General features: G+C 40.0%; 1 protein-coding gene across 10 annotated transcripts in view; it reads right to left on the bottom strand.

The window, feature by feature from the left end:
* Positions 1-23985, bottom strand: part of NFYC (nuclear transcription factor Y subunit gamma) — a 90177-nt gene that overhangs the window by 49896 nt on the left and 16296 nt on the right. The window contains exon 1 of one of the 10 annotated variants that reach the window (XM_021672121.2): positions 11170-13118. The exons of 2 other annotated variants lie outside the window; for them this stretch is intronic. In XM_021672121.2, the coding sequence (XP_021527796.1) occupies positions 11170-11338 (169 nt within the window). In that variant the 5' untranslated portion in view covers positions 11339-13118. Of the gene's footprint in view, positions 1-9655; positions 10467-11045; positions 13119-23985 lie in introns of those variants that run through there. 7 more of the 10 variants (XM_021672122.2, XM_012439074.3, XM_012439073.3 and 4 more) reach the window with 7 other exon arrangements.

The raw sequence follows: 23985 nt of genomic DNA, 5'->3' as shown, positions 1-23985 counted from the left end.
GTTTTTCTTTATACAGTGCCTTGCTCTGTTGCCCAAGCTAGAGTGCAGTGACGTGATCATGATTCACTGAAGCCTCAACCTCCTGGATTCAAGCAATCCTCCCCTGTTCAGCCTCCTGAGCAGCGGGGACTAAAGACGCTTGCCACCATACCTGGCTAATTTTTGAAATTTTTTTGTAAAGACAGGGTCTTGCTAACTTGCCCAGGCTGGTCTCAGACTCCTGGGATCAAGTGATCCTCTCACCCTGGTCTGCCAAAGTGCTGGGATTACAGATGTGAGCCACTATGCCTGGACAAGAACTATTTTAAGACCCCAAGTATCCCTGGCCTCATTCTAGGTGCTTTTCTGTGAAATTGACAAATGGGAAAATTCCTTCTTAAGTATCTGTGCTCAGTTGTGCAGTAACCTTTGTGCAGTAATCCAATGGAAGAGCCGCAAGAGTGGGGATGGAGAAAAACGTGTTCTACTTTGGAAAATGCAGCACAAATGTAGACAATTATCTAATCATAGGCTCCACTGAAAAATCGAAGATTGTGCTGGTGAGTTAATACATCTAAAAACCAGGGAGTTGGGGGGATGAGGGAGGCAGAAAATTTTCTGAAATTTTCAGAAAATTAAAAACCTAGAGGGCATTATAAGAATGTCAATATGAGCTTGGCTGTATTGATTTAGCTGTCTAGATTCTGCTCATTCAGACACACTGTGAATTCTTCCCTCTGCTTAGTGTCTTTTAGCATTGATTTAAATGTTTAAAAGAGAAGAAAGAAAGGAAAAGGACATGAAACGAGACAAATCTTCCAAGCCAACCAAACTCTAAATCTCTCACCTTCATGTATACAACTGTCAGGAACTGAGAACATAAAGACTACTTCAAAGAATGCAAAGTGACTGAGATAATTATGCTAATCCCTTACATTTGTACACACTTTACACTTTTTAATGTAGCTTCACATTATTTTATATGTTTCTCACTATAAACACGTAAGATAAACAACACAGGTACAAATATTCCCATCTGATACAGATACTTTATCCAGGTAGACTGAGGAATTTGGCCAAAATCACCAGGACAAGTTGTATGCCACAGCTGAAATTAAAATGTATGTCCTCTGATTCTCAGTTCTGTGCTCTTTCATTAAATCTTCTCCTTTTACTTTAGAATTGATAACAAAAACTACACAGCTGTGAGCCACCATGCCTGGACAAGTACCTAGACAAGTTTCTTAAGAAAACTCAAAACTTAAGAACCTATAGCTTTCCTCAGCCTGGAACACAAATCCACCAAGCCTTTTACCTTTAGTTTTCCTGATCACTCTCCTGGAAAAAGTACTCCAAAAAATCAAGATGCCAGATTCTTACACATTTCTTAAGACAAAGTCTCACTCTGTCACCAGGCTGGAGTACAGTGGCGCAATCTAAGCTCACTGCAACCTCCACCTCCCGGGTTCAAGCGAATTCTCCTGCCTCAGCCCCCCTGCCCTGAGTAGCTGGGACTACAGGCGCGCACTACCACGCCCAGCTAATTTTTATATTTTTAGTAGAGATGGGGTTTCACCATGTTGGCCAGGATGGTCTCAATCTCTTGACCTCGTGATCTGCCCACCTTGGCCTCCCAAAGTGCTGGGATTACAAGCGAGAGCCACCGCACCCGGCCCAGATTCTTACACATTTCAAAGTAGAAAGCTTAAACAAGAAAGCTTAAGGTTTTCAAGCTTGTTAAACTGCAGCTGCATCAAAGGAGTGGGACTAGGTCATCCAGTTACCAACCAACAGAAAGGATCAGGTAGCCTGGTGATGGGAAGTCACTCTATCCTTTCACTATAATTCAGAATAACAGCCTTAGCCCAGCCACTTTATTGGAGATATTTCCATTGCTACCCACTTATAGGAGTAATCACCTGGCTAAAATCTATGAAGTGTTTCAAAATTATAGCTGTAGCTACATTGTGAACATGGTGATAATGTTATCTTAATTATCCAGTCATTCCTCCAAGAAATCAAAATTCCTTTGTTCCACCTCACTAGGGGTAAGCAAGAATTAGAAATCACAGCTAGGAAATCTAAAGCAACTGATTATTTAAGAACACCAGGATTCATCCAAAAATATCAATCTCTGTGGTTCAAGATGAGAACCCCAATTTGGAAGCTACTCAATACATACCACAAAGTGCGCATTCGCATAGCTAAGGAACACCACACAACACCTAATACAATTCTAAGCACATATCTATTTGGAAAAAGTCCTTCAACTACTTATTTGACCTTAGTGAATTTAGAATTCATTAAAGACAATTTCCCAAAACACGAGTAGTGCTCAATTTTAAATTATCTACCTACTTATACTATACTTTGTTCCAAAAAGTGGCTGTGTTCACCTATTTTGACAAACACTTTGAAGGGAATTCAATTTGACTATATATTTGCTCCCTTTATGATTAGCCTGTTAAGTAGCATATAATATGAGATTCAATGATAACTCTGGGAAAGTTCTGTGCCTTTCAGGAGTTCTGTGCTCCTCCAGCAAGTACAGGAAAAAGGGAAGGTAGGAGAAAGAATTAGTCCCTAAGATGGACACAGCTATAGAGTGTTTTTCATAAACAGTAAGAAAGTGCAGTAAAAAGAGCAAAAGCCTTTGTCATTAGGCTCTGCCTTCTATTTTCTCACCCTCACAATGGGGATGATAGTCGTCTGTCCCACTTACACTAGGTAAATACCAAATAAGAGAACGAGTATGAAATCACTAACTATAAAGTACTATGCTTCATATAAGCACTGCATACTATTACACTGCTTAACATCTGGCCAGTGAATTTCCAAGAGGAAAATAATCATGGACTTCAGATTATAAATAACCAGGTAAAATGGCTGGAAATTTACCACTATCTCTAGTGAAAAGTTTCTTATTGCCTTTATTTTAGATTGAGGATAATTACAACATACGTAGCCTAGAAACTAAATATAGGTGTCTTATATTAAAAATTCTGCTAAATCCTACAGATGAGGCTAGTCCCATTCCTGGTAATTAATTGTGTGTGCTGCTCATTGGTGCTATAATGATCATGTGGCTATAAATTACTTGCTCAGCAAATGCTGCCAAATTCCTACATATGTATTTTTGGTCAGCTTCATGCAGTATGCTGCCATTTGAGATTTTACAAAGCTAAAATCAGTAAGATTAACCCCAATGCAACTCAGCAAATAAAATCCAGTCTTTGTACCGAATGGAGATGTGGTGCATGTACTAATCTCAAGGAAATATTTGTACATCTTCAAAGTAAGTGAAGGTCACTAGATTCTAAGGCAGTATTGCTTTGATAAGTAAAATACTTATCACAGCACACAGAGAAAATGTTAATATTAGCTTCTCAAATATTTAACCTATGAGCTGATACTGATGCTCTCATTTAGTTGAACTAGTACTGTGAGGAAGATGTAGGCTCACAATGACACCCTTACCTTGTTGTATATGCCTGGATTAAGGGGAGTTACAGATAGTCTCTATTTTTACTAAACTAACTCAAAAACCAAGCAAGTAACTTTTTGTAGTAAAGAATATTAATTCATACATGGGAACTGCACACTCAGATACTAGGGGCGTGCAACCAATAAAAGCTTAGAGAACACTGACCTAGAGGACTCCACCATGCCATTTCTGGATTTCTCAACTTTAGAATCAGACCTTGTTTGTGCTTCCATCTTTGATATGTAGCATTATTCTTCTGTCGATTCTCTTCCTTGATTCCCTCCTGTTTGTCCCCTAGGTTCAGCTATAATCTCTATGAGCCTAAATTTCAAATATATATTACTAATTTTGATATTTCTCCAAAGCTTCAGCCCTGCATGTACAAGCAGCCTGGCTGGACATCTACAACCGGAAAGCTACTCAGAACTGAAACTCACATGCCCCAAATCAAATCTATCTTTTTTTTTTCCCCCAAACTTGCTTTTCCTAAATTTCTGTTTCTGTCCTCCAGTTACCCAGACTTGAAATCTCAGTATCATTTTGCACTTTTTCTCCTCTGTTCCTCAATTCTAATCAGCTACTAAATGCTATAGCAACAGTGTCCAACAGTGGCCATCTTCTAACCTTTCTTCATTCTACCACTATCTCTGTTCAGACCCTCATCGCCTCCATGTAATAACAATGATGATGATGATGGCCCATGCTCATCAGGGGTCACTGCGTGTCAGGTACAATTCTAAGCCTTTTATGTTACTACCTATTTTAAACCTCCTAATAATTCTGTAAGGGTTGTGAACCTATCATATGAAGTGACTGAGTTACTCAGTTTCTAGTGTCTTCTCAAATTCATTCTATATACAGATGTGTAATAAATCTTATAAAAGCGCAGCTCTCATAACGCCATATCACTCTACTACCCCAGATTTTCAATGGCCACCAATGTCAAGCAGAGACCGTTCAAATTTCTTAGCCTGGCAAACAAGGCCTTTCAACATCTGACCCAACTTAATTCTCCAGACTTCTTTTAGCACTCCTTCCTGTCCTTAACTCATCTCCTTATGCTCTAGAGCAGCTGACCATTTACTTCTCTCTTTAACCCAAGATGTACTTTTTGAATCATAATCTTGCTCTTTTTGCTCCCAATGCCTGGAATGCCCTTGTCCCTACCTCCCTGAGTCCAATACCCAGTTAAACAGTTTCCCTTCATTCCTAAGCCAAGGTCTCCCCTCCTCTGAATTCTGTGTATTTTGCTTGTTCTTTCCATATCAGTTTGTAATACTTGATAAACATCATCAGTCTCAGAGTAAAGTTTTATTTGTATACACTTTTAAAGTCTCCATAAAAAAGACATGCATGCATGGTCAATTAGCAAAAGGAAGTATAAAAAGCATCCAACTTTAGCATTTCCTTGAAGGTAAGAATTATATAGCTTAGGTAGACGAAGAAAATTTCATTTTATCTGGATATTTTCATCCAAGCAGGTGTTCCCTTTAGTTTTTCTATGTAACTGAAACTATGGAAACAGATCAAAATGGTAGTACTTCCAAGAAGAAAGGATAACCAAGTGAATTAGCACTGCTATTTGCTGTGGTTATTTTAGTCTTCTTTCTTTGAACTAAGGAACACAAGGTCACAATGTTATGCTGCTTCAAAGTTAAACATTTACTATGTGTTTTTTTCTTTAGTTCTTCCTTTATACTGGAGTTTACTTTCATTCCTTATCCTTCAATTGCCCTTTTTCACTGCAGGTGCTAGACTGTAATTTAATTTAGAATAAATATTGTAAGCAGAGAAAAACATTCGGTCAATTATTGAATAGCAGGGTCTGGCTCTGGGATCCCAAAGTGAAAGAGAAGAAGAGTGATAATACAAATAGAATCTGACCACATTATAAAGAGGTGGGCCCCAATACTGAAGTAGCAGAAAGAACAGATTAAAAAGAAAACTAGCCAGGCACAGAAGCTCACACCTGTAAATGCCAGTGCTTTGGGAGGCTGAGGTAGAAGGATCCCTTGAGGACAGGATTTCAAGACCAGCCAGAGAAAATAATAAGGTTCCATCTTTACCAAAAAAAAAATTTCTTTTTTTTCTTGAGACAGAGTCTCACTCTGTTGGCCCAGGCTAGAGTGCAGTGGCACTATCTCGGCTCACTGCAACTTCCCAGTTCAAGCAATTCTTGTGCCTCAGCCTCCCGAGTAGCTGGGACTATGCTAGGCTAATTTTTGTGCTTTTTTAGTAGAGGCTGAGTTTCACCATGTTGGCCAGGCTGGTCTAAAACTCGTGACCTCAAGTAATTAGCCCAGCTTGGCCTCCCAATATGCTGGGATTACAGGTGTGATCCACCACACCCAGCCAATAATTTTTTTTAATTAGCCAGGCCTAGTAGCATGCATCTGTAGTCCCACTTACTCAGAGACTGAGGTGGGAGGACTGCTTGAGCCCAGTAGTTTTAGGTTGCAGTGATCTATGATTACACCACTACACTCCAGCCTGGGCGAAAGAGCAAGACCTTGACTCCAAAAAAAGAAAGAAAAGAAAGAAAACTAAACTTCTGAGAAATTCAGACATGAGGTATATTCTATCCAGCTATGTCTATTACAATTTTCAGTCACAGTAAACTTTAAGACTTAAATATTACATCGCTTACATAATTAAAGCCCTCACTCTTTCAATGAACTATAACTTCTATCTAAATATATAACTTTTATCTAAATATATGAAGGTCATCACCTTAAGAAAAATTAAAAATGTTAAAGTACATTATGGTCTATCAAAAAATATAAAGATAAGAACAAAAACCACCCAAACACACACAAACACATACACAAATAATACCACTTTGCTAATAGGAAAGACTAAAGTCAGCATAGTCAAGATATTATTTTGGGTGTTATATAAACAATGATTCCTATTTTAGTCTTGTCAAATGCTTAAAATAACCCTGGAATCTTTGTTTATTAAATACAGGTTAGCTTGCGGACTCACTTTAAGAGCCAGTCCCACACTTGCTTGGCAATAATCTTGTTCTTGAAATGTAGTAAAGAAAAACAAAAACAAAAAATACTAACTGGCATGATGTGTTTGTATACCTTAGTTTACTTCCTCAAAATGCATAAAAGTAACCCAGCTCGCTGGAATACCTCACAGGTGAGCACCATTAGCTTCCTAGCCGGTTCTCAGCTTTCTGAATAAGCAACTGGCTGAGGCAAGATATCTTCAGATCGATCCCAAAGGGACACTAAGTCTGCTGTAGCAGACTTTCTAACCAACCCACTTCAGGTAAAGACTTCTGAACCTCTTCCATGGCCCATTTTCTCTGTTCCTTCTATATCCAAATAGCAAACCTATATAAAAGTGCCAAAAGGAAAAAAACATGAAAAATAAAAAGTAAAAACAACCTAGAGGAATAAAAGAAACATGCAAAAAACTGAGTAGGACTCAAATCTCCAAACTTGTACAGGCCAGTTTCTAAAAAGCTTAAAGACAGATTAGGACACCTGAACTCACTGGGCCTCAATTTCCCCACTTTAAAGAGAACTAGATTAGATCCCTAAGTGATTCCCATCAGCCTAATTTAGGAGTATTCAAACTCTGTATGCATATATTATCAGTAATAAGGATAAGCAAAAATCATTTCATTCATGAAAACAGCCATGATCAGCTTTTAATACACTTTTTGGGTTACTGAAACCCCCACAAAAGTACGTAGCTTCTTTAAAAAAGAGGCCTTTTCTTGTTTTAGGAACAAAAGCCCAAAGTGACCATGATTGCTGTTTTTAAACCTACACATCCCTGGAACTGGAATTTTACTTGGTAAAGCCAGTATCAATTTTGCCAAACCTCACACTGTCTGAATATGATTCTTTCAACGCACAGATAGGAAGCAGACACCAGTGCTGACTGACCATGCCCAAAAGGAAGTGACTTAATAGGACAGGAAATCAAATAGATCACAAAATATCAACCCCACCCCTGGGGGGAGAAGGAAGTCCTAAAAATAAATGACACTAGGCATGCGGACTAGATTAGAAAGAAACCCCCTTGAGTTTCCACCAATTATGTTAGGAAGGTATCTCATAGTAGGTATCAACTGTGTGAAGTTTATGCTAGTGTTTAGATTTTTGATGGGAGATCAATTATCTCTTTTTTTAAAAATGTTCATCCCACAGTTGGGTGCAGCAGCTCAAGCCTGTAATCCCAGCACTTTGAGAGGCCAAGGTGAGAGGATTACTTAAGCCCAGGAGTTTGAGATCAGCCTGGGCAACAAATCAAGACCCAGACTCTATTTAAAATAAAAAAAATCAGTTAGGCACAGTGGCACATGCCTGTAGTCCCAGCTACTCAGGAGGCTGAGGTAGGAGGATTGCTTGAACCCAGGAGATGGAGGTTGCATTGAGTCATGATCGTGACACAGCACTCCAGCCTGGCACACCAGCCTTGGCAACAGAACGAGATCCTATCTGCAACAACAACAACAACAAAGCATTCATCTAACATTTACTTGCTTACTACACTGCAGGCTATAACTATCTCTCATGCTTGAAAACTGAAAGAAAGGATAATCACAAAGCAAACAAAAAAATGGTTCCAGTTTACTTTATAAATACTTGGTATACATACTAAAAATGTAATTTCTGCTTGGTAAACATCTGCAACCACTACAACTTACCTGCATTATAACACAAATCTCATAATGCAAATGGAACTGGCTCCCAGATTTTATTCTGAGACGTTCCTATATCTAACAAGACTTTTTTAAAAATCAGCATACCCATTTCATCTTATTCTGAGAGGCCCTTAAATTTTGACAAAAGGGGTTAAAATTTTCTCACAGAAATCTTGACGAGTAAAGGATTAATGGTCTCAATGTATGCATTAAATAAATAGGGTCATGTCAGCATAAATAGGAATATACAGGTGAAGGCAGTTTGAAAGGAAATGTGTCAGGTTTAAACTAACTCCTTTGTAAAAATATTAAAATACTGGCATTTTTTTTCTTTGATACCATACCTACCTTCATAAACTTTTCATCCCCCACCCAAATAGTCTGAATTAGTAACAACTAATATTATGTAGCTCTTCACAGTTTACAAAGTACTTTGACATATATGATCTCATTCAAGACTCACCACTAAATAAGAAGGCACTACTTTTAGGTCCCATTTTTACATGTGAGGAAGCTAACTGCTAAATGGCTGACTAGCCCAAACCTACAAAGCTGGTGATAAAGGTGACTCTGCCTTGAACACAGACCTCTTGACTTTAAATGGTTTGTACCATGCTGCCTCAAATATTGTGATCAGAGCAAATAAATGTCCACATCTCCAGAACCCATCTAAGCCTCCCCTACTTAACACACAGCCACCGATGCCCTAAATTACAGTTAGCTCTCTAGAAGGTCTTTGCTCTTTCTGGAAGCAAAGTTTTCTTCATTTGTTTAGGAAACATTTATCTGGCTAAAGTGTTAAACACCATTTGACATACACTAGAAAATATCTTAGTCACCAAAGGTCTTGAACAGGCATGCCCATGTGCATTTTTCCAGGTAGTGGGTCAGATTCTCAAAGAGTTTATGATCCAAAAATGGTGAAGAACCTAGGCTAGAGGCAGTGGCTGGGCATCTTTCCAAGAAGCCAAATCCACAAAGTTCTCAAGTTTATGGTTTAAACCTCACACTGTACCACACCTTCACTTTTGCCTCCCCTGCTGCAAGCCTTCTCCTAGGGCCAATAGGGTCAATTCAGTACCTATAGCTGTTTTTTAAATCATATATAAAACCTGGAACAATTGGTAGTATATAAATAATCAATGACTTTTAAAAATAAATTTAAATCAAAATAATTACCTCTTAAAATGTAATCCTTAACACATACTTCTTTTAGGACTTAAATTACCAGAATGAACATTTTATTATAAGCATTCCAATCCCCCAAAAGTTTCATAAATAAAACTACTCTGAACTCCTAAAATACTATCCCCTTCACTAAGAACCCTCTAGATTACAAAGAAGACAAGGTAGCATGCAAGGAATTCTGAATCTGTTAGGCAGTTCACTCAACCATCATACCAAAAGAATTTAGAATTTTTTGCTGGGGGAGGGAAGTAAAAAGAGTGGGAGAAAGAATGAATGCAGCCCCATTGTCTTATTGCCTGAAAACTCCTAATTTGAATCTATAACATATTCCTACTAACCACTCGACTTGAATTTCAGAAGTATAGTCTCTTTCCATCTTTAAATAGAGCTTTTCAGTCCAAATTTGTATAAACAAACTTTGTCCTTCAATCTTCAACTCCTTGGCAGTTTTTCAAGGTCACTTTTGCAAGCAACGACAGAGGCCTGCATCCAGGAACTTTGACTTGCTATATCATTCCAACTCCAAAAGCCCCAAATCTAAATCCTGTCAGTCCTCTCAGGTAAATCCTTTTTTAGAGGGGAAGCTAGAGAAGGCAAATCAGCACCCACGAAACTTCTCCTCTAATAGGGCCTGCTCCTTTTCCCTACCCAGAGGCTGACTGCTGCTGGCTCACGGCTCCACACTGAGTCTGCTGCAGAAATGTTCCAATGACCTTCATTCCGTATTTGCAAATAAAAAGAAAACAAAGAACTGCTTTTTAAAATCAGGTGTATTACAGATCTCAGTATGTGGGACTGAAGATTTCACTGTTCATAAGAACTGGCTGGTTACTGATTAGCAACTTACATTAGCTTTATATCCCTAAAGAGAAATATAAATATATATATATATATATACACACACATACACACACACACACACACATGTCAAGGGCAAAAGACAGGGTGCCTATACTTTTAACTTTCCTATTCACAAACTGCAGGATTTTAAATATTTCATAAGGAAAAATGAAAAGCACTTTGCTCATATCATTTTAAAGAACTAAATTAACACCTGACAAAATGTGTGAAATCTGTGGAAAAAGATTTGCTCTTGTCACTGTCAATATAAGTGAAAATGTTTCTCACCAGCATTCTAAGCTAAAATGTGCATTAAAAACAAAGATTGTTACTATATTAATTAGTACTTATAAGAATCTAGAGCTAGACAGGTAAATCAAGAAAGTTATGGGAAATTTTCACATTGGCATGTGGGCCTTCACCATTAGAACCTGCAGCAGTGCAAATCATATTTTCACACAAATTTCTAACAGCAACAGTGTTGCTTCCATCTCTGAAAACATAGATGTCAACAAAGTGCGTGGAAATAGAAAAACTCTTACAACAACTCAGCTTATTCCATAGGAAAGCTTCAGTGCACTTGAACAAAGGAAAATTATTTGGAAAACAGTTAAGTTTACCCAATGCAAAGAGAAAAGTGCTTTGCTTCTGTGTGCCCCTGAAAAATGATTAGCCTTTCTCCATGTACCTGATCTTGTCGATACCCAACTAGGAAAGAAATCCTAGTTGAAGGACATGCAATATCTAAATACAGCAAGGTATTCTAGGTGCACCAAAAGGTATGCATGGAATGTAAAGTGGCCATTTTCTGAACAGTGCAACTTGTCTACACTCTCTGAGGCTAAACAGTTTCTATCATTTCAACACAAAACAAAGAATTAAACTTACCGGGAACTGCATTAATTTTACATGTAGTTATTAATACCTCCTCGGACTGGGAGAATTTAAGTCACTCCTATCCCTCCCCCCAAAAAGGACGGAGGAAACAAAAGGCAGCAGGAGATGCAGAAACCTGAGTCTGGAATGTCCACTCCAGTGAAAACCCGAACAGCTGTCCTCCCACCCCCCAATAAACTATTCGCCATTTTTCTTTGTCTTTCAGCTGACCCCTGCCTCAGTGAAAAACTCCGAGGCTCCAATGAAGCCCTGCAGCCTCCTTCCACTTTAACAGTCAAAGGCATTCAATCTAGCATGCTATTTGACACCAAACCTTGCCTCCACAGTAGTCCCATTGGCTGAACTGCTTTATCGGCTAAGAACACAAAGCCATGATTGGCTGTTCACGTCATCAGTTACCTCTTTTGTACACTTCCTGTTTTAAAGTTACCTTGAGAAGCAGAACAGGGGTCAGATTCAGACTTCAAACTATGGGGAACTCTAAGGCGTGGAAATGCCCAGCAAATGCACATAGCAGTTGCACTAGGACATCATGTGCTTCTAAAACAGAATACTGAAAATTTATAATTGTTCTTAAAAACAAGCCAAAGGGTTGTTACTGTTCCCACCCACGGGATTTCTTATTGGCTGTCGGAGTTCCATTTAAAAAATTTAAGGTAATTTAACTGCTTCTGATTGGCCATCAAAGACGTCTGTAAGATATTGCTACAGTATCCTATGGCAATAGATCAGAGAAGCAATGTGTACAAGGTCGGAAAGTTGTGACCACCTTCAGTTTTCTGTTGTGCATTAACAGAAGAAGAAAAACAAAACTAGGTACGGCTAATCCAAAGAAAATGCAGCTTCTTTAACACTAACAAAGAGTGATGCCAATGGTCATACGACAGTTTGCAAGATTTCTAAAAGGCATCTGTCATGTTAGTGGCACTTCAAAAGCACAGATTGGTATCAAGGCAAAGCACTTTATTTTAAAACACAACTTAAATAGGAAAATTTTAAGGTAATGTATGAAGTCAGTGGCAGGGACAGTGGCATTTCCAGAAAGTCAACCAGGAACCCAAGAAGGAAATATAATGATAAAGGGGGGGAAATGACAAAGAAGTTAGAAATCAATGAATACAATCATCCCTTGGAATCCATGGGAGATTGGTTCCAGGATACTCCCCAGCCAACCCTCTCATGGATACCAAAATCCGTGGGTGCTCAAGTCCCTAATATAAAATGGCATAGTACTTGCATAAAACCCTTGCACATTCCCATGTATACTTTTTTTTTAAGAGATGGTGTCTCACTATGTTGCTAGGCTGGAATGCAGTGGCTATGCAGGCGTAATCAGGGCACTACAGCCTTGAACTCCTGAACTCAAGCAATCTTCCCACCTCAGCCTCCAAAGTAGGTGAAACCACACATGCATGTCACCTTGCCCAGCTTGTTATATACGTTAAATCATCACTAGGTTACGTATAATACCTAGTAAAATGTAAATGCTATGTATGTAGTTGTTATACTGTATTGCTTAGGGAATAATAACAAGGAAAAAAGTCTGAACATGTTCTGTACAGACACAAATTTTTAAAAAATATTTTTGACCCATGGTTGGTTGAATCCATAGATGCAGAGGGCTGATGATGTATTATTAAAGGCACATTATAATTTGACGGACTAATTTATTTAGGGCAGTCACAGAGTTTGACATCACAGAGGATAAGTTCTTTCTTTCTTTCTTTCTTTTTTTTTTTTTTAAGATAGGCTCTGGCTCTGTCATCCAAGCTGGGGTGTTGCTGGGGTGTAGAAGCACGATCTCAGCTCACTGCAGCCTCTGCCTCCTGGGATCAAGCAATCTTCCCACCTCAGCCTCCTGAGTAGCTAGGACTACAGACGTGTGCTACCACGCCCAGCTAATTTTTGTCTTTTTTTTTTCTTAATTAATAGAGAGGGGCTCTCATCATGTTGCCCAGGCTGGTCTGGAACTCCTGGGCTGAAGGACTCCTCCTGCCCCTGCCTCCCAACGTGCTGGGATTATAGGCATGAACCACTGTGCCTGGCTGAGGACAAATTTTTTTCTCCCTTTTTTTTTTTTTTTTTTGAGATGAGTATCACTCTGTTGCCTAGGCTGGAGTGCAGTGGCGCAATCCTGACTCGCTACAACCTCCACCTCCTGGGTTCAAGAAATCCTACTGAGTAGCTGGGACTACAGGCACCCACCACCACGCCCGGCTAATTTTTGTATTAGTAAAGACAGCGTTTGACCATGTAGGCTGATCTTGAACTCCTGACCTCAAATGGTCCACCCGCCTTGGCCTCCCAAAGTGCTGAGTGCTGGGATTACAGGTGTGAGCCACCGCACCCCAGCCTTCTACCATATCTTCTTGTTTTTTGTTTTTTTTTTTTTTTTTTTTTTTTAAACAGAGTCTTCCTCTATCACCTAGGCTGGAGTGCAGTGGCACAATCTCGGCTCACTGGAACCTCCACCTCCCAAGTTCAAGTGATTCTCCTGCCTCAGCCTCCCAAGTAGCTGAGATTACAGGTGTGCACAACCATGCCCAGCTAATTTTCATAGCTTTAGTAGAGACAAGGTTTCACCATGTTGGCCAGGCTAGTCTCAAACTCCTGACCTCAGGTGATCCGCCCACCTGCCTCAGCCTCCCGAAGGGCCGGGATTACAGGCGTGAGCCACCACGCCCTGTCCCATATTTTTAAGGATAAGCACAGCAGAGTTGATCTCTGAAGAGATATTATTAAGTATTCTTACTTATCTCACTGTGGTTATTGAAAACATTCCAGGGTGCTGAAGTCTACCAGTGGTAGTCAAAGATTTTCTTATGGATTTTGGACCAACTGCTTAGGCTTTTTAAGAGGTAGCTCCTAACATGGTGAAAATCAATTAGTATGTTTTTCTTTTTTTAGCAAAACATTCAAATACAAACACCTTACCATTCATTACCTGAGGCCTTTAACAGTCTTCTTAGATCTGCTTCCTCCCATCAAAGCTAAACATCCTACGACTGAAAAACATAGTTGTTTTGCCAGGTAGATGAGATCTTTTCTAGAAATTCCCTATTTGACCATACATGAGAATTTATCCCTGCAGAGATTTAGTAGGGACCCGAAATAGAAGCAAGGTGGTCTATCCTATCACTTTGCCATATTAACTTCTCTACATACATTCCATTCATTTCCCTTGATGAAATGAAATCATTTCTGAACACCAACTAGTGCCAGGTTCTGGGCTAGGTATATTACAGACTATACCCCTCTAATTCTCACTACAATTACCTGTTACCTGTGAGAAAGCGAAAAAACTAGTCCCTAACCATACCTTTAGATTCAATCTACGGTCCCACCTAGAGTGGTACTCTTTCCACTGCACCACACTGCTTACCAAGACATGGAGCACCTCAGGACACATCCAAGGAAATTCTTAGGTGCCATATATATATATGCGTGTGTGTAGACAGCATAAACCATTATCCAACTTCGACAAATTTAAAAATTAAAAATCTAGGCCAGGTGTGGTGGTTCATGCCTGTAATCCCAGCATTTTGTGAGGCCAAGGAAGGAGGATCACTTGAGCTCGGGCATTTGAGACCGGCCTGGGTAACATAGTAAGACTCCATCTTTTTTATTTCTTTTTTGAGACAAAGTTTCGCTCTTGTTGCCAAGGCTGGAGTATAATGGCGCAATCTCGGCTCACTGCAACCTCCACCTCCCAGGTTCAAGCGATTCTCCCACCTCAGCCTCCCAAGTAGCTGAAACTGGAGGCATGTGCCATCACACCCGGCTAATTTTGTATTTTTGGTAGAGAGGGGGTTTCTCCATGTTGGTCAAGCTGGTCTTGAACTCCCAACCTCAGGTGATCTGCCCGCCTCAGCCTCCCAAAGTGCTGTGATTACAGGTATGAGCCACCACGCCCAGCTGCAAGACCCCATCTTTACAAAAAACACAAAAATTAGCTAGGTGTAATGGCATGTGCCTGTGGTCCGAGTTACTTTGGAAGCTGAGACAGGAGGATCGCTTGAGCCCAGGAGGTCGAGGCTGCAATAAGCCGTGACTATCCCACTGCTGCAGTCCAGCCTGGGTGACAGAGTGAGATTCTATCTCAAATACGTAAACAAATAAATAAATATTAAAATTTAAAATCTGATTAATGTTAAATTTGATCTGCCAGTTACAGACCTAGCTAAAGATTGACAAAATAGTACCCTGTAAGTTGTTACAAATTTTGCTACTAAATTATTAGAAACATTTAACCAGTAACAAACCACATTTATAAGGACATGAAACAACTATAACTAAATAAATCATTAACAAGAGTACACTGTTAAAATTTGAAGGGGTTGTGAGACAATTTCACAATGGCATCCAAATAAAGAGTTTGGTTATGCTAACGAGATGTGTTACAGGTACTTAATTCTTTTCTCAAAAGTTTAGATTACAGATTCTGAATAGCTGTTCCCAGCCTGGGAAGAAAAGGCAGAAGGCCAACAGGCTAGTTGTTGGCCTTACCTGTACTGGAGTTTCTCTTAACCGCAGAAAACCTGAGGGCCAGTCAGCTGACAACGCAAAGAAGCTCATCTGAAGGGTGGGAATGGGAGGCAGAAGAATACGGAGAACACGTTCACAATCTCGCTGATTCTTAATGCCAATATGGCAAAACAACTAAGCACTTGGAAGTCAGGCAGTGTTAGTTTCAAATTCTGACTCTACTTCTTAATTATATGACACTGAACTAACCCTGAGCCTCAGTTTCCTCAACTATAATGTATAGATATCACCATGTATATCAGAGAGCCACTGTAAGGATTAAACAAGCTAATATATGTAAAGCATATTGTACTATGCCTGAATAAGCACTGAAAAAATGGAAAATATTAAATGTCATCCAATTCAACCTCCTTGATTTATAGAAGGTTAAGTTTCAGAGAGGGAGAAGACTTGCTTAAAGCCCTAAAGCTACTTTGAGGAAATACCTCTCTTCTGGATCTAGCACACTCTGCAGTCCTGCAGAAAGCAATTGCTTAGCCATAAAGGACAGTATGGGAAGACTACCAGGTGCCATAAAATTCTCCAGTTTTAATGCTGAAAACCCATGCTTTTCACCACTAATCCCAGCGAACATCTCATCACTATTCCAAAAGCTGGCCCTTCCACTCTGCTTTGGATGTACGAGATTAAACCAGTCATGACCTCTGACACTCGGAAGGTCTTCAGCATTAGTACTTGGCAGTTTGCAAGGAAAACACTTCAACTCCTACTTCTCATCAACACCTACCTTAGAACTCAAGCCACACTGGGAAGAGAACTCAAATTATTCTTGAATTTCCATTTAGCAGCTGAATCCATTCACTTACTATAGCTTTCTCTTCTCCTGCGTGTCATTACTGTGGACTAAGAACCTAATGGAACCTCTAGGATTTCAGCTAACATTCTTCCCTGGTCCTGGATCTCAGCAGCCCTCTACACCAGACAACTGCATCTTCTTACCCTAAAAAACACTCAAATCATAATGAGACAAAACCAGTAACTCTGGTTACACGGTTGAAGCTTCAATACTCTCAAAGAAGGCAAAGTGAGAATTGATGTTCTTGGTTGGGAGACTGATTTTTGAATTACAGCTACCTGCTTACTAGCTGTATGATATTGGCCAAGACACTTAACCATTTCTGAGCTCACTTCCTCATGTGTAAAATGGAGGAAATAACACCAACTCACAGGAGTGCTGAGGCTTAAATAAGTGAAAGCACTCAACATATTATCTGGAATGTGGTAGGTATCCAATTAATATCTAAATATACACTTGCTTATATAGCATGTACACATATTATAATTATTTTTTAACATGCCTTTTTTTTTTTTACATACATTTAACTCTATTTTACAGATGATAACATGCCTCTTTTACCAGAGAAGGGCTTCTTGAAGGCAGCAAGTGTCTTATTTTTATCCACATATATCCACCCCCAAAGCATAAAGATATAAATCAAATCTGATTCTAGCCACGTGTCAGCGAAATAACAGGGAGTAGCAGGGACTCAAGAAAACTGGCAAGTGTGAGTCCCATCTAAAGGAGTGACCATTGCACAGCTCCAGCTGAAAAGGGCCATGTAGGAACTCTGGTTCACTGCAAAAAGAGTTTCTTTCTCTTTTTTTTTTTTTTTTTTTTTTTTTGAGACAGAGTTAGTTGCCCAGGCTGGAGTGCAGTGGCAGAGCTCACTGCAGCCTTGACCTCCTGGGCTCAAGTGATCCTCCTGCCTCAGCCTTCTGAATAAGTAGGACCACAGGCACGTGCTACCATGCCCAGCTAATTTTTATTCTTATTTTTGTAGAGATGGAGTCTCCCTATATTGCCCAGGCTGGTTTCAAACTCCTGGGCTCAAGTGATCCTTCCACCTCAACCTCCCAAAATGCTGGGATTATAGGTGTGGGCCACTGCACCCAGCCCAGATTCTTTAGAAGAAGTAAAAGACAGATCGTTTTAATGTCAAATCTTTCTATTTTAAATTTTGGTTCAAGTTTAAAAAAAATTATAGCCAGGCGCGGTGGCTCACACCTATAATCCCAGCACTTTGGGAGGCCAAGGCGGGCAGATCACGAGGTCAGGAGTTCGAGACCAGCCTGGCCAACGGTGAAACCCTCTCTCTACAAAAAAAAAAATACAAACATTAGCTGGGCATGTTGGCAGGCATGTGTAGTCCCAGCTATTCAGGAGGCTGAGGCAGGAGAATTGCTTGAATCCAAGAGGCGGAGGTTGTGGTGAGCCAAGACTGCATGCACCATTGCACTCCAGCCTGGGCAACAAGAGCAAAACTCCATCTCCAAAAAAAAAAAAAAAATTCTAAGCAAATCAAAGAAAATTGAGGACTGCCAGATTAAAACTTCTGACCCATTATCTTTTACCCAACGTGGTCCTGAACAACTAGTAGCTATTTCTCAAATCAAATCAAATCCACCTTCAAGGTTCAACAAATAAAAATGTGTTTACACATCTTCAAAATAATCTGACAGAAGTTCTGAAGATAATCCCCAAAAAAGGCCCAGAAACATTCTGAGCAAAGACCACATCATTAGAATAAAGGAACACTGCATTGGTCCTCAGTAAATGATTACTCAGTGAATGAAGGAATGAAACAAACTAATAAATGGACCTTGATGAGATGATAAATTCTGAATTATTTGTTTTTTTGAAAATAAGTTATATTCTGCAAAGCATAAATTAAGACCAATGGATGGGAAATCATTCTGCAAGGACTGACTTCAGCTTTCAGAGCTGTCCAAAGATGACACAACTTGCCTTAGAAGCTAGGCATGGGCTGTTTGAACACTTGACAGGGATGTGTAAAGGCAACATGAGAGAGAGCAGTCATGTGCAGCAGCAGCAGCAGTAAAAAAAGCCCAATCTTTGCAGCTAGACAGATTTAGATTTTAATCCCTCCTCACCACTTTTTAGGTGAGTGACCTCATGTTAGTTACTTAACCCCACTGAGGCCAGTTTCCTGCACTAAAACATCCTGCCAGGTTTTAAGGCTTAGGATAATTTCATTTGTTCAATAAATACTTATAAGCATAGCCACTGTGCTAAATAACCTCTGGAAATCCTAAACAAGACACAGTTCCTGTCCTTAAGGAGATTAAAGTCTACTGTAAGAAAGAGGAATGTTAAAATAGACAATCATAATGCTGTACATTAAGAGTTACAACACAGGCAAATGCAAAATGCTACTGGAGGACAAAAGTATGGCACCTAACCCAGGGCTTAAGTAAGTTTTAGGCTGGTCAGAGGAAGCTTCTTGGGAGATTTAAAATCCTGAGAATAAAAGCCAAGATAGACAAAGCAAACTGCATGTGCAAAGGCCTGAAGCTGACAGAAAGCATTACCTTCCTGAAAGGGCTGCAGTTTGGTATAGCAGCAGCCCAGAAGCAAGCAGCTAGTAAAGTTAGAAAGGGAGGCCAGGGGCAGTTATTCATGCCTATAATCCCAGCACTTCGGGTGGTCAACTGAGATCAGGAGCTCTAGACTAACCTGGCCAACATGGTGAAACCCCGTCTCTTACTAAAATGCAAAAATTAGCCAGGCATGGTGGCAGACTACCATGAGAGGCTGAGGCAGGAGAATCACTTGAACCTGGGAGGTAGAGGGTGAGTAAACCAAGATGGTGCCGCTGCACTCCAGCCTGGGCAACAGAGTCAGACTCCCTCTCAAAAGAAAGAAAGGTAAACAGGGTTGGACAAAGGTAAGATACTAGAACTTTATTCTAAGGACAATGATAAGGAACTAGTGAGTCTCAAACATGGGACTGGCACAACCAGTCCCATGTTTAAAGTGTAATTCTAATGGTGCCAGCCCCATGTTTAAGATTCTTTAGCTCCTTACCACTGGATACAGTGTGGAGAATAAGCTGGAGTAGGGGACAGGGTGGGAGGATGCCAGCACACTAGACCACCCACTAATGTGGAAGACAGGATGGTAGAGTTATCTGGTTACTGGAAAATGCAGTAGTGAAGACACTGAGTTCAAGATCAGCCTGGACAATAAAGCAGGACCCTGTCTCTACAAAAATTAAAAAATAAAAAATTAGCCAGGCATGGTGACACACTTGTAGTCTTAGCTATTTGGGAGGCTAAAGCAGGAAGATTTCTTGAGTCTAGGAATTTGGCGTTACAGTGAGCTATGACTGTGCCACTGCGCTTCAGCTTGGGGACACAGTGAGACCCTGTCTCTAAAATAAAAAATAAGCCGGGCGCGGTGGCTCACGCCTATAATCCCAGCACTTTGGGAGGCTACAGCAGGCAGATCACTTGAGGTCTAGGAGTTCAAGACCAGCCTGGCCAACATGGGAAATCCCATCTCTACTAAAAATACAAAAATTAGTCGGTCATGGTGGCATGCGCCTGTAATCCCAGCTACTCAGGAGGCTGAGGCAGAAGAATTGCTTGAACCTGAGAGGCAGAGGTTGCAGTGAGCTGAGATCACGCCACTGAACTCCAGCCTAGGCAACAGAGTGAGACTCCATCTCAAAAAGACCATAAAAAATAAAAAATAAGCCAGGCACAGTGGCTCACACCTACAATCCCAACACTCTGGGAGGCCAAGGTAGGAAGATCACTTGAACCGAAGAATTTGAGACTAGTCTGGGCAACATAGCAAAACCTTGTCACTACTAACAATAAAAAAATTAGCTGGGTAGGCATGGTGCTACATCCCTATAGTCCCAGCTACTCAGGAAGCTGAGGCAGGAGGATCACTTGAACCCAGGAGATCGAGGCTGCATTGAGCTATGGTCACACCACCGCACTCCAGCCTGGGCAACAGAGTGAGACCCCACCTCAAAACAATTAATTAATTAAAATAAAAAATAAAGAAGATTTAAAAAGCAGTAAGACCCAGTGGTTAATAAAGCATGTAGAACAACAGCACTGTGCTATGCCTGATAAATAGCATGTACTCAAAAAAATGGTACCTGCTACTATTATTATTGTTATTGGCAATTGGATTAGATGACCTTTGAAATCACATTCATCCCTAAGTGTCTATGTTACCTTGAAGATGTATCTTGTTTTCAGAAAAATCCTTTCCCACATTACCAAGCTATCTTATGCAAAATGATTCATTTTTTATTCATAGACTATACCAGAACTGCTCAACTGGGCTCCACTACACAACAGTCATAACATGAAACGTTTATTAGGTGTTCTCACAAACAGCAGTCCATGACCAAGTAAGTCTGAGGAACACTGCATAATGCATCTTCCCTCTTGAAGGGTCACAGGCACATAAGCACCAAGGCTCTGAATAATTATTCTGCAATAAAGAAAGGCATTTCACTTTGGCCATGATTTTGTCAAGGATCCTTTTCTCAGCCCCAAAGGACACTGATTAGCACAACACAGAACTAATGTTCAGTGGAACAGCTTGGAAAATGCTGCTCTAAACCAACTTACAAATTTTAGTGGAGTAAAAAGGCTACAGGCAAGTGTATTCTGACAACTTTCCAAAATGGTTAGAGTTTTACACACATTATGGTGTTTTCCTTTTTAACTTAGTACTACTGAAAATGACATTAAATACCAGCATAAATAGCAATCCTTTGCCTCCTAAATGATTGCCAACCAAGCATGCTTGGCTTCTTAAAAGGCCCCAACTTTGTCATTTCATAATGAGCAAATTCTATACTTACCTTCAGGATACAGTAATAATTTTTAAACAGTTTAAAATGACAAGGATGTCAACTGTGCAGATAATATAGACTTTATTAACCCTTTCTCTCTTCCTTTTAAAATGAACAGATCATGCCAATGTCAAAGGGATATATCTTCTTAACACTGGGCAAAGAATCTCACTTCATAGTGATCACTGGACAATTTACAGCTCTGGAGGCCAAGGGTAACAGTAATCAGGGATTGTGAAAACTTCAGTAACTCACATATTTAAGCCAATGACATGATACAAAATATTCTATACTCTTAATATCATTTCCGATGAGTCATCTCATTCCTCTAACTGAAACACTGCTCAAGATCACTATGGTTCATACCCATGAATGTATTTAAGGATAGGATAATTATTGAATCCTATTTATTAAGAATATACTATTGACTTTAAATGAAGGCTATTCAGGCTTCGTGCTGTAATTCCAGCACTTTGGGAGGCTGAAGCAGGTGGATCACCTGAGGTCAGGAGTTCGAGAACAGCCTGGCCAACATGGTGAAACCCTGTCTCTATAAAAAATGCAAAAATTAGCCAGGTGTGGTGGCACACACTTGTAGTCCCAACTACTTGGGAAGCTGAGGCAGGAGAATTCCTTGAACCCAAAAAGCAGAAACTGCAGTAAGCTGAGATCGTGTCACTGCACTCCAGCCTGGGTGACAGAGCAAGACTCTGGTAAATAAATAAACAAATAAAGGGTATTCATTTAAATAGGACACTTTATTTATAGTACCTTGGACACGGATTTTTGTTTGTTTGTTTGTTTGTATTTCTGAAGACGGAATCCCACTGTGTCATCCAGGCTGGAGTGCAGCAGCACGATCTCAGCTCACTGCAACCTCCGCCTCCTGAATTCAAGTGACTCTCGTGCCTCAGCCTCCCAAATAGCTGGGACTACAGGTGCCCGCAACCATGCCTGGCTAATTTTTTATATTTTTAGTAAGCCCACCTCATCTTCTCAAAGTGCTGGGATTACAGGCATAAGCCACCACGACCAGCCAGACATGAGTATTTCAATTTAAACATATTCTACTGGAAACATTCAAATGCAAAGATTAAACTCTAGTACCACTCTCTAAACTACAAGTTTATATAATATAAAGTCCTCACTGTATAAAAGAAAGTAGTGAATTTAGAAGTAATCTATCTGCAGATCTGAAAATACTGAAATGGAAAATACAACCCCAATACTGAAAATGACTACAGGTGCTGTCTCACTGCTATCAGGTACATAATTGCTAAAACATGGAGAAGTGTGGGAAGGGTGCAACAATTCCTGCAACGTGGCAAAATTTTCTGCAGGCAGAGAGATTTTTCCTGAACCATTCCACAATGCTGTTTTCCTGCTTACTTCAAAGAAAATGTTACTCAACTGACTACAAATCACACAAACCAAACTAACAGTCCTACCTCAACTGATAATTTCTACCATGACAAAAATTTTAAATGACTATAATGCAAATCTCTCCCTCTGGTCAGAATGAAAACACTGGTTGTTCTGACTTTAATCATCATTGCTATTTGTCAAATATGAAAAAGTTTTCATTCATTACCACTCAACACTCGGGGATCAACAAAAGAGATCAAGAAACAACCTTTCCCTAAACAAACGATCCTATTACTTTGTGCATTCAGAAGTAAGACTGACCTCACACTGATCCACTGAAAATCAGCTCCTAAACCACAACAGCACAACTAAATTAGTTTAAGTCTTTCATGTCAAGTGGTTGTTCCCCTGTACGGAAATCTTACTGTATATAACAGAGCATACAATTACAAAAGGCCTCCCCCCTGCCCATCAAGGAAGCTATAACTGGCTGAAAGGACAGATTTTATGCTGTTCTAAAATGAAAATGTGTTCTCTCAATTATTAAGGTCCACTAAGTGACAGACATCTGCCACACACTATTATATTCATTTCTCTTAACTACCCTATAAGGTTGGTATTATTGCCGTTATTTTACAGAGGAAGAAACAAGAGCCTGCCCCAGCACACAGACAGGGTAAACGCATTGCAGACAGAATTCTTCCCTGGGTCTGACTCCAGTCAGCAACTAATACTGTCCCCTCCCAAAGGCACTTTTTGGCCAAAGTTTTAAAAATCCATTTCCTCCCACAATTAATCTCCTTATATTATGTTGAGTGCTTTGAGTCTCTGTAGGAAAACACTAAAATGACCTTGTAGCCTTCCTAAATTGTGACAGTGCATGCATGAAAAACTGAATAAACAAAATGAAAAGAGAGACTGTAAGACATCAGATAACTCACAGCCAGTTTCCTCTGAGAACAAGAAACAGAACAGAAAAGAACAACTTACTGGCTAAGAAATGTTCTTCCTGATTGTATGCCTGAGGCCAGGATGAACCTCAAGAAGGTCATCTGTGACCCTAGTAATGTCCTCTGCCATTTTCACTCCCAAGAATGAGATATACTTGTCATTTAAAGTCATCTCTGCCATCAAGTCAATGCTTCTACAGGACAGGCAATGCTAACCAGTGGAATGAGCACCTGTGTAGAAATCCAGTGAACTGGGCAAGATTTGGCTCTGCCTTTGCATAGCCAAGTTACCCTGTCAAGGTCATCTCACTCTTTTAGAGCCTCAGTACAAAGGACACGCCTGAAAGAACTTAAACTCACTTCCTGAGCTAAGATGCCAAGACTTTTTTCTTTTCCCATAATTTTTTTTTTTTTTTTTTTGAGACAGTTTCACTCTTGTCTCCCAGGCTG

This window comes from Aotus nancymaae, unplaced genomic scaffold, assembly GCF_030222135.1.
Source record: "Aotus nancymaae isolate 86718 unplaced genomic scaffold, 86718_ANA_hifiasm-v0.15.2.pri h1tg000007l, whole genome shotgun sequence".
NCBI lineage: Eukaryota > Metazoa > Chordata > Mammalia > Primates > Aotidae > Aotus > Aotus nancymaae.
The sequence above is the reverse complement of the archived record's forward strand: the minus strand, read 5'-3'. Positions and strand labels throughout refer to the sequence as shown.